Source organism: Ovis aries, chromosome 10, assembly GCF_016772045.2.
Source record: "Ovis aries strain OAR_USU_Benz2616 breed Rambouillet chromosome 10, ARS-UI_Ramb_v3.0, whole genome shotgun sequence".
Classification (NCBI taxonomy): Eukaryota; Metazoa; Chordata; class Mammalia; order Artiodactyla; family Bovidae; genus Ovis; species Ovis aries.
In genome coordinates, this window is record NC_056063.1 from 13,600,885 (window position 1) to 13,612,689 (window position 11,805).

Consider the following 11,805-nt stretch of genomic DNA (forward strand, 5'->3'; position numbering starts at 1 on the left):
ATTTGCATATGCACATTCACAAAGTCACACACAGACCTCCTAGGATATGATTCAGTTCACTCCAGTTCAGTGCAGTTACTCAGTCCTGTCCGACTCTTTGCGACCCCATGAATCACAGCATGCCAGGCCTCCTTGTCCATCACCAAGTCCTGGAGTTCACTCAGACTCATGCCCTTGAAGTCGGTGATACCATCTAGCCCTCTCATCCTCTGTCGTCCCCTTCTCCTCCTGCCCCCAATCGCTCCCAGCATCAGAGTCTTTTCCAATGAGTCAACTCTTCACATGAGGTGGCCAAAGTATTCGAGTTTCAGCTTCGGTATCAGTCCTTCCAATGAACACCCAGGACTGATCTCCTTTAGGATCTCCTTGCAGTCCAAGGGACTCTCAAGAGTCTTCCCCAACACCACAGTTCAAAAGCATCAATTATTTGGCGCTCAGCTTTCTTCACAGTCCAACTCTCACATCCATATATGACCCTGGAAAAACCATAGCCTTAACTAGATGGACCTTTGTTGGCAAGGTAGTGTCTCTGCTTTTTAATATGCTGTCTAGGTTGGGCATAACTTTCCTTCCAAGGAGTAAGCATCTTTTAATTTCATGGCTGCAGTCACCATCTGCAGTGATTTTGGAGCCCCCCAAAAAATAAAGTCTGACACTGTTTGCACTGTTTCCCCATCTATTTCCCATGAAGTGATGGGACCAGATGCCATGATCTTCTTTTTCTGAATGTTGAGCTTTAAGCCAACTTTTTCACTCTTCTCTCTCACTTTCATCAAGAGGCTTTTAGTTCCTCTTCACTTTCTGCCATAAGGATGGTGTCATCTGCATATATGAAGTTATTGCTATTTCTCCCTGCAATCTTGATTCCAGCTTGTGCTTCTTCCAGCCCCACATTTCTCATGATGTACTCTGCATATAAGTTAAATAAGCAGGGTGACAATATATGATTGGGGTTGCTATAAATCTGTAAGTCAGTATGGAGCAAATTGACATCTTTATAATAGTGATTTTTCAAATCCATGAACAAGACATCCTTTCATTTATTTCAGTTTCATTCACTCAGTCATGTCTGACTCTTTGTGACCCCATTGACTGCAGCACACCAGGCTTCCCTGTCCATCATCAACTCCCAGAGCTTACTGAAACTCATGTCCATCGAATCAGTGATGCCATCTAGCCATCTCATCCTCGGTAGTCCCCTTTTCCTCCCACCTTCAATCTTTCCCAGAGTCAGGGCCTTTTTGAATGAGTCAGTTCTTTGCATCAGGTGGCCAAAGTACTGGAGTTTCAGCTTTAGCATCATTCCTTCCAAAAGAAATCCCAGGGCTGATCTCCTTCAGAATGGACTGGTTGGATCTCCTTGCAGTCCAAGGGACTCTCAAGAGTCTTCTCCAACACCACAGTTCAAAAGCATCAGTTCTTAGGCACTCAGCTTTCTTTGTAGTCCAACTCTCACATCCATACATGACTACTGGAAAAACAATAGGTTTGACTTGACAGATCTTTGTTAGCAAAGTAATGTCTCTGCTTTTTAATATGCTCCCTAGGCTGGTCATAACTTTTCTTCCAACGAGTAAGCTTCTTTAATTTCATGGCTACAGTCACCATCTGCAGTGATTTTGGAGCCCCCCAAAATAAGGTCTCTCACTGTTTCTACTGTTTCCCCATCTATTTGCCTTGAAGTAATGGGACCAGATGCCATGATCTTAGTTTTCTCAATGTTGAGTGTTAAGCCAACTTTTCACTCTTCTTTTCACTTTCATCAAGAGGCTCTTTAGGTCTTCTTCGCTTTCTGCCATAAGGGTGGTGTCATCTGCATATCTGGGGTTATTGATGTTTCTCCCAGCAATCTTAATTCCAGTTTGTACTTCATCCAGCCCAGCATTTCTCATGGTATACTCCGCATATAAGTTAAATAAGTAGGGTGACAGTATACAGCCTTGATGAACTCCTTTCCTGATTTGGAACCATTCTGTTGTTCCATGTCCAATTCTAACTGTTGCTTCCTGACCTGCATACAGATTTCTCAAGAGGCAGATCAGGTGGTCTGGTATTCCCATCTCTTTAAGAATTTTCCACAGTTTGTTATGGTCCACACAGTCAAAGGCTTTGGCATAGTCAATAAAGCAGAAGTCAATGTTTTTCTGGAACTCTGTTGCTTTTTTGAAGATCCAGAGGATGTTGGCAGTTTGATCTCTGGTTCCTCTGCGTTTTCCAAATACAGCTTTAACATCTGGAAGTTCACGGTTCACGTACTGTTGAAGCCTCACCTGGAGAATTTTGAACGTTACACTGCTAGCGTAGGAGATGAGTGCAGTTGTAAGGTAGTTTGAGCATTCTTTGGCATTGCCTTTCTTTGGGATTGGAATGAAAACTGACCTTTACCAGTCCTGTGGCCACTGCTGAGTTTTCCAAATTTGCTGACATATTGAGTGCAGCACTTTCACAGCATCCTCTTTTAGTATTGGAAACAGCTCAACTATGATTCTGTAACCTCCACTAGCGTTGTTTGTAGTGATGCTTCCTAAGGCCCACTTGACTTCGCATTCTAGGATGTCTGGCTCTAGGTGAGTGATCATACCATCATGATGACTTGGGTTGTAAAGATCTTTTTTGTATAGCTCTTCTGTGTATTCTTGCCACCTCTTCTTAATATCTTCTGCTTCTGTTACGTCCATACCATTTCTGTCTTTTATTGAGCCCATCTTTGCATGAAATGTCCCCTTGGTATCTCTGATTTTCTTGAAGAGATCTCTAGTCTTTCCCATTCTGTTGTTCTCTATTTCTTTGCACTGATCACTGAGGAAGGCTTTTTATCTCTCCTTGCTATTCTTTAGAACTCTGCATTCAAATGGGTATATCTTTCCTTTTCTCCTTTGCCTTTCACTTCTCTTCTTTTCACAGCTATTTGTAAGGCGTCCTCAGCCAAGCATTTTGCCTTTTTGCATTTCTTTTCCATGGGGATGATCTTGTTCCCTATCTCCTGTACAATGTCATGAACCTCCGTCCATAGTTCTTCAGGCACTCTGTCTCAGAGCTAATCCCTTGAGTCTATTTCTCACTTCCACTGTATAATCGTAAGGGATTTGATTTAGGTCATACCTGAACAGTGCATTCTGTTGGCAAAACTTTATTAGCCTTTGCCCTACTTCATTCTGTACTCCAAGGCCAAATTTGCCTGTTACTCCAGGTGTTTCTTGACTTCCTACTTTTGCATCCCAGTCCCCTATAGTGAAAAGGACATTTTGTTGGTTGTTAAGTTTATTTAGGTTAACTTTATTTCAATGAGATTTTTCAGTTTGTAGTTTTGCATAATTTGTTAGATTTTTTCCTAGGTGTTGATTATTCAAATGCTATAATGTATTGTGTTGTTTTAAAAGTGTATACTATATAGTTATTTATTTCTAGACCTAAAAAGTTAATTTTTGTTTATATTGCTGTCATATCTACCATTTTGTTAAATTCGGTTATTAACTCTGTGATTTTGTCTTTAGAGCCTTTCATTTTTTTGCTTACTCAGTCATTCAATTTATGAAGAATGACAGTTTCTTTCTGTTTAGTCCTTTGGGGGAGGGAATCGAGGGGGGCACTGATGATAATGGCCAGAAACTCCAATAAAGTGTTAAATAGAAATGATAGTAGATATCTTTTCCTTGTTGCTTATCTCAGAGCCAAAGGTTTCAGCATTTTACTACTAAGTATGATATTTGCTATATTTCTTTTCATAACTCCCTCTCACATAAAAGAAGTTTCCCTCTATTCTTAGCTTACTTAAAGTTTTTATTGTGAGTGTACGTTTTCTGCATTTGTTTAAGTGATTATACATGTATTCTTTCTTATGTTGATGTAATGAATTAAATTGATTAATTTTCTAATGTTAAAGCCAGTCTTAGATTTCTGATATAAACCTAACTTGGTTATGAATTTAGTCTGATTCGATAAGCTGATATTTGCTTTTGCATCTGTGTTTATCTTGTGATATATTTTTTTATCAGAGTTTGTCTCAAAGAATGCTACTCATAGAAAGAATTAAAATGTATTTTCCTTTTCTTCTATTTTTTAAGAAAAATTTACTGATACAGCTATCCTGGCCAGAATTTCTGTCTGTGGGAAGGTTTTTAGTTACAGATTCAGTTTCTTAAATAGGTACGATTCTCTTGATTTTTCCATTTCTTCTTGTATCATTTTATCTTGATACATTATTTTTCTTAGAATTTATTTCATTTAAATTTGAAATGCATTGCTAGGAACTTGATTAGTTTTTCTCAGAAATCCAACCTTTGGCTTGGTTAATTATCTTGAATGCTAATTTCTATTGTGATATTTTCCTTGATGTTCGGGTTATTTACAAGTATATTGATCAATTTCCAAACATTGTAATTCCCTATCTGTATTAACTGATTTTCAGCTTAATTCTACCATTGTTAATTCATGTATTGGTACTTCTCAAACTGTCTTCATAGAGGACTTGTTTTTTGTTTTTTTTTTTCCCCCCCAATCTCTGTTGGGCTGGTAACTTTTGTAAAATATAACAAAAATGATTTTATTAGAAAATTGAAATAAAAAGATATATAAGATCTAAGCCCTAATTTTTCATCATTAGAGTCTACAGATACATGGTATTATGCTTGGCTGTAGTGGTTTCTGAACACTTGCTCTCAGTTTCTAAGCCTAGTTTAGTTCAGTAACTCACTGTGGTTCAGTAACACCTGTACCCCAGCACTGGTCCATGGAGCGCAATTCAAGTAGCACTGCTTATTGTGACTTGAGTCTTTGAAGTTTGTTGAAACTTGCTTTAGAGCTCAGCACATGTGAACTTCAATAAATGTTCTGTGTGCTGTTTAAAAGGCAGTTACTCTGCAGTTGTAGGGTGGAGTGCTTTACGTATGTCATTTAGATCAGGTGTGTTCAGTATTTCTTTTTATCTAACCCTCCCATGGATTACTGAGAGAGGTATATTAAATCTCTCATTGATTATGGATTCATGTGTTTCCCCCTTTAGTTCTGTCCTTGTTTTTCTTATATATCTTGAACCTATGTTATCAGTTCGCTTCAGTTGCTCAGTCGTGTCCGACTCTTTATGACCCCACGTATCGCAGCACGCCAGGCCTCCCTGTCCGTCACCAACTCCCGGAGTCCACCCAAACCCATGTCCATCGAGTCAGTGATGCCATCTAACCATATCTTCCTCTGTTGTCCCCTTCTCTTCCTGCCTTCAATCTTTTCCAGCATCAGGATCTTTTCAAATGAGTCAGCTCTTCACATCAGGTGGCCAAAATATTGGGAGTTTCAGCTTCAACATCAGTCCTTCCAATGAACACCTAGGACTGATCTCCTTTAGGATGGACTGGTTGGATCTCCTTGCAGTCCAAGGGACTCTCAAGAGTCCTCTCCAACACCACAGTTCAAAAGCATCAATTCTTCAACACTCAGCTTTCTTTATAGTACAACTCTCACATCCATACATGACCACTGGATAAACCATAGCCTTGACTAGACGGACCTTTGTTGGCAAAGTAATGTCTCTGCTTTTTAATATGCTGTCTAGGTTGGTCATAACCTTGCTTCCAAGGAGTAAGCATCTTTTCATTTCATGGCTGCAGTCACCATCTGCAGTGATTTTGGAGCCCCTGAAAATAAAGTCAGCCACTGTTTCCACTGTTTCCCCATCTATTTGCCATGAAGTGATGGGACCAGATGCTGTGGTCTTAGTTTTCTGAATGCTGAGCTTCAAGCCAACTTTTTCACTCTCCTCTTTCACTTTCATCAAGAGGCTCTTTAGTTCTTCTTCACTTTCTGCCATAAGGATGGTGTCATCTGCATATCATATGTTATCAGATATATTCAAATTTAAGATTGGCCCTTTTAGCACTTTGATATTTCTCCCTTTTATTGCTAGTGTTGGATTTTGCCTTAAAGTGTACTTTATCTGATAATTAGCATACCATTGCCAACTTTACTTTCATTGGTGTATGCCTTTTTATATTCTTTTAGAAAGATCGTCTCAAAAAAAAAAAATATGGTATCTTGTAACCAACATATAATTTGCTGGTTAATTTATTCATCAACCGTATTGAGATATAATTTGCATACAATAAAATATGTATTTAAATGCATGGTTTTTGATGAGATTTGACAAATAGATATACCCATGTAATACTAGCACAATGAAGACATAGAACATTTCAAAGCTCAAAAGGTTCCTTGGTGTTCTTTCTCATTGCTAGCTTCTGCTCCATTTTAAGCAATCACCATGCTGCTTTCTCCTGCTGTAGATATGTTTCATGTAAGTGGAATTGTATCATATGTACTATTTTGTGTCTGATTCCTTTGAAGACAAGAAGCAATGCAGAATGTTAGACTAATCATAGCACATTTTCTTATCTCCAGGAACTTGACCCTCAGTCCTGGCTGACTTGGTAGGCCTCCAGTGCCTTCGTACTGATGTGTGTGAATTTTTTTGACGTCTTCTAGTTGGTATCAGTGGGAGGGGTGGCCTAAAACCTAATAGTCCTTGATAGCCCAAAGCTGAAGAGCTCTAGTAGTCATATAGTGAAAGTACAAAGGTTCAGAGATCAAGTTTGAGGGTGAGTATTCTAATTAAGTGGAATCCAAGAAATCTGAGCAGGACTGAAAGATTCAAAGATGTATTTTTTCCATTAAGTAAAGGATATGTATCCTATATATTTTCTGTCAGTCGAGATTTAGTGCCAGAAACAAGGTGTTTTAAGCAGAAGAGCATTTAGTGCAGGAAATGAATGGTTACAAGTTGTTGGGAGGTCTAAAGGAGTAAATTTTAGACTTGGCTTGCAAGAACGGCTCCACTGGCAATTAGAGAGCTGCTCTGTCAGAGGAGCTACTTATTGACTACCTCAGGGACCACCACTAGAACTGCACAAAAAGCTTAGTTGCTGCCATCACAACACCATGATCTCACTTGCTAGCAGCAGTAAAAAGACGCCCAGCAAGAAAGCCTTTCTCTTTTCCACTTTCCAGATTTCACAAGAGTGCCTCCCACTGATAGACCCTAATTTGAACCAAGCACTGTCCAATGGGGATATGTATGTGTGTGTGCGTGCACGCCTGTTGCTTGCTCAGTCATGCCCGACTCTGCGACCCCATAGACTGTGGCCCACCGGGCTCCTCTCTGTCCATGGAGTTCTCCAGGCAAGAATACTGGAGTGGGCCGCCATTCCCCTCTCCAGGGGATCTTCTCAACTCGGGGATCAAACCCAGGTCTCCTGCATTGCAGGTGGACTCTACCACTGAGCCACCAGGGAGGCCCCCAAAGGGAGTATAGCAATTGTAATTTTTGGCTTAAGAACTTCCCCAAGTTTTAGGAAGATAGAATAAGGGTAGAATGAGAACTGAACCCAAAGTTTCAGCTGTGCACATAAGTGAAAAGTCCAGTGTCCCTCTCACTAAGAGGGTGAAGGGTAATTCAGTGTTCTGAATTAACTGTCAGTTGTTTCCTGTAGCATTCCCATCAATAAATATAATGTTTAATGAGACTTTCGATCTTCTGTGCTTTTTTTTCCCCTTTCTGCTAACTGAGCATATTATGGCCGATGATTGAAATATCCAGAATGCATTTCAATCAATTAAAGGTTATGTTTGAGTTCAATTAATATTTTAATATTTGTGGAGGGTATGCAAGATGCCTGGCATTACCTTGGTAACTCTAAAAATGGAAACAGCTTATCACCAAGAGTGACATTACCTAATTCTGAGATCATTTTCAAAGATATCCTGCTATCAGTTTATTTCATAACCAAGCACATATGGAAACTTGCATCAGTTTCATTTCTGATTCTTATTGTGTACTCAAGGACACTCTGATATATTCGTTCCTTAAGTGTTTATAGCGATTCAGATCTTGATGTGAAAATGTCAGTGATCTCCTCAAGGGTAGAAAGCTAAATTTAGCTCCTTGAGCTTGAGTGTCGCCCTTCCGTTGCTGATTTGTCTCCTGCTTCCTTTTTCCTTATAAAATGGATGGTGTGATATCAGTAAAAGGCCGGGATAAAGTCAGGACCGTACACACACCACTGCTGTCTAGATGTTTTTGTGTGTGTGTTGTGGTGTGTGTTTTGTGTGTGTGTGGTTTGTTGTGAGCCACTCAGGTCTTAAGATGTTTTCAACAGCTGCAGATCATTTGTACTCAAGGGGGAGAATAAAAAAATAAAAATAAACACAAAGAGACGGGTGAGCTGGACTGTTAGCTTGAGCGTTAAGCATGAAAGTGTTCAGGACTAGAAGTTAGAAGGCGTATGACGCTTAAATATTTTTAGTGTGACAGTTTGGGGCCAGTATTTTCATATGTAAGAGAGTCCTGTTTGTCATTTATAACGATTCTGAATTTGAAATTCACCTCAATTTTCCTCTTCACAATAATTCATTGTGAAGAACTCTGAAAACTGACTAAGTTTTATTTAAGGCGCAGCGACTCTGTGCTCCATAAGAATTCTAATGGCACCGTGTCAGAGAGCAGGGGGCATACCCTTTAATGTTACTTTTATTATACTGATTTATTACTTATCATATTATTTACTAATATTGACCAATATTAGTAAAATACTTTTAGAGCTGGGTAGTATATAGTTGCCTTTTTAACTTATTTTTATGAAAATAATATGGTTTGATAAAACTTTGAAGGCACCCTTGGATTGCTTCACCTCCTTCAGAAAGATAACTTCCTTCATAGAAGCATATTCTTTCCTTAAAAACAAACAAACAAAAAAAATACAGTCTTGGAGAAGGACCGTTATTTTATTTACGTAACCATCCACTTCAGAAAACTCTCTGGTCAGATATTCGGCATTTGAAAGGTAATGTCTGACCAGTGAAATGTTTGAGTGTGTTTTAAATTACTCCTGATCATAAGTTTATTTTTCTCAGAGATTATTGTTGACTGTTAGGTGTCTGTAGTGCTTCATTGAACGAGTTTAATTTATACTGTTGTGATTTCTAGAGAGCTTATAAAATAATTTGTCAGGGCATGAATGTGTGGGAAAATACCAGAGAAGTCTAATTGAGTGCTTTTCTTCACTTGAGACTTTAAAAAATGTCAATAGTGAAGTGTCTATTAATCCATTTTCTTTTCTTTGTCCTCTCAGGTGGATCTCCTTACTTAGCAACCAAAATTAATGAAGCAAAAGACTTGCTAGAAGCAGCCACCAAACACTGATGGATGCTCAGGGACCACCCTGAAGGAGAAAAGGGGGGACCTTATAACAGTTGCCCTGCAAATTAATCTAAACCATGGCCTTCATAATCTTCATATGTGTACTGACCACAGTCACTTCTTCCATGTCTAAGCTGTGTAATAATAAAAGAGGAACAGTCTGGCTTTGTATTATCTTTCAAAGGAGCACATGAAGATTCTAGCACTGATCTTTTCCCCTTATTTTCTTCCTCTCTCTAATAGTCATACGTTTGAAGGCTTCTGTTACTAAGTTCCCCTCACCCCAGCCCCTGCAGCAGTATAATTATCAGTAATATAATTGGAATTTGTGAGCAAGAGTGTAGAATTTCTTGCTCTTATATTTATGCTCGTATTGTCCCTTGTTTCTTCAAAGGAATTTAGCACTCTGCCTATGTGAGGTGCTTTAAATGTTGTGAGACGAAACCCTGACTGCCACCCCAGGAAAGTGAACTGAAGCTTGATGGAATTTCCTAAAGGGTGTTTTGTAAAGCAGTGATTAGGAAAAAGAGAACGCTGCTCTCCCAGAGATCCCACGGCTGTAGCTTGAGAACTTGAGAGCTGCTAAAATGATTAAAGGTTTACAGAATGAGCCCTGTGAGGAAAGCCCGGAAATTGCCGGGAGAAGTCTGAGGGATTCATACTTAATTATATAGTCTTCTGGTGCTGTGTATTTATTCAATTATGCATTCTACAAATATTTGTTTACCACCTGTAGCGTGTGAGGCCTGTAGGGGTCCTCAAGAGTTCCAGGTGTGAACCAGGCATGGATCCTGACCCAAAGGAACTTGAATTTAAAGGAAAGATAAACCACAGGAGTACTGTTAGAGAGGCACAGATGATATGCCAAAGAAGTTCAAAATAAAAGACTGTTTTACACTGGGCGTCAGGGGGCCGTGTCATAGAATCAGTAGTGTAGATCTGGGCTTTAAAAACAATGAGATATACCATATGATGGGTGAGGCAGCTCTTCTGAGATGAGTCAGAATTAGCAGAAATAGAGTCTATTAGTTCGATTGGAGTGCAGGGTTTCTCCAAAGCAACGGATGAACACACAGTCTGGAAGGGCTGCCCTTGTACAGTGCATTCAAGTTTTTTTTTTTTTTTTCCTCAACACAGCCCCTGGTCATCATCACTTTACTGTTCTAAAAGGGAGAAAAGAGAGAGTCAGAATACCAGCATTATTTTCCTGTACTCCTTTGCAACGCTGGGTTCATCCCAGGTAAACAGAACTACTGCATTTCATCTATCTTAAAATGCTTTTGTAATAGTCTAGACGCATCTTTCACTTTATGACATCCTGTAGTTGGGAGTCCTCAGCATTGGTGATATTGACTCATTGAGCTGCTAATTCCTCCTTGTGGGGTGCTCTCCTTTGTATGGTAGGATGATTAGCAGCATCCCTGCCTGTATCTACGAAAGGCCAGGAGCGCCCCCTCCGTTGCGACAACTGAAAATGTGTCTAGATATTGCCAGATGTTCCTTGGAGGGCAAAACTGCCCCAGGTAGAGAGCCACTGCTCTAAATGTTAACCGTGTTTTCCTTTGGTACATAAAATAATGGATGACCTGACTTAAAATTGATTCTTAGAGTCACTAAAATATGGTTCTTGCTTTAAAATCCCCATGTGTGTCACAGGTTTTTTGTGCTTTAGTATGTTTTCCGGTCCACTGCTGCCTCTGTACCTTGAATGCCCTGCTGATACCCAGATCTCCACGTGTTCAAAGCCTGGGGATAGTTGAAGGCCAAGCTGAAATGTCTGTCCCTCCTTTTCTGGTGCTTCCAGCAAAAGTAATCCCATGAATTGTCAGCTCTCAGCAAACACGCACTGTATCTGTCTTGGTCACTGCTACATTGACATTCAATAAATATTTGTTAAATGAACGAATACATTCCCGTAGCACTTTATTCCTCACATTTGGTACCTTGTGAAACAACTCTTTATGTAACGTGACTTATTTCTTCTACAAAAGTACAAGAACCTTTAGAGCAAGAATCTTGTCATTTGTCTTTGTAACCTCCTTAAGTGTGGGGCACTCAGGAATTTGTAGACATCATAAAGTTGTAAGTACTAAAAAAAATGGTTTTTGAATACTATGCTTCAAAAAATGTTACCACTAGTTTTGAAAGTTATGCTATGCAATATTGGGGTACCCTCAGAACATACCTGTTAATTGACATCATTTTCTAGTCCACACTGTGTTCATGAAAATTTAAGTCCCCAGCATTAGCTTGAAATTTCCTTCATTCTGTTCTCGTTTATCTGCTGAGTGTGTGCCCCAAAATCAGACATCTGGTTTTAAGTACTATCCTGTTGTATGATCTGGGGCAATTAATCTGTAAGGCTTTAATTGCCTCATTATAAAACAGAGAAAATAATAACCCTATCTAAAAAGGTCCGTCTAGTCAAGGCTATGGTTTTTCCAGTGCTCATGTATGGATATGAGAGTTGGACTGTGAAGAAAGCTGAGCGCCGAATAATTGATGCTTTTGAACTGTGGTGTTGGGGAAGACTCTTGAGAGTCCCTTGGACTGCAAGGAGATCCTAAAGGAGATCAGTCCTGGGTGTTCATCGGAAGGACTGATGCTGAAGCTGAAACTCC

The 11,805-nt window shown here is 39.5% G+C and overlaps 1 protein-coding gene across 3 annotated transcripts in view; it reads left to right on the plus strand.

Annotated features, from left to right (window-relative positions):
• DNAJC15 (DnaJ heat shock protein family (Hsp40) member C15) overlaps positions 1-11,086 on the plus strand; it is an 80,026-nt gene extending 68,940 nt beyond the window's left edge. For 2 of the 3 annotated variants that reach the window (XM_027973531.2, XM_060394296.1), the window contains exon 6: positions 9,117-11,086. In XM_027973531.2, coding sequence (XP_027829332.2) covers positions 9,117-9,187 — 71 coding nt within the window. In that variant the 3' untranslated portion in view covers positions 9,188-11,086. Of the gene's footprint in view, positions 1-2,224; positions 7,512-9,116 lie in introns of those variants that run through there. The other variant, XR_009595179.1, reaches the window with a different exon arrangement.
• The last annotated feature ends 719 nt before the right edge of the window (positions 11,087-11,805 follow it).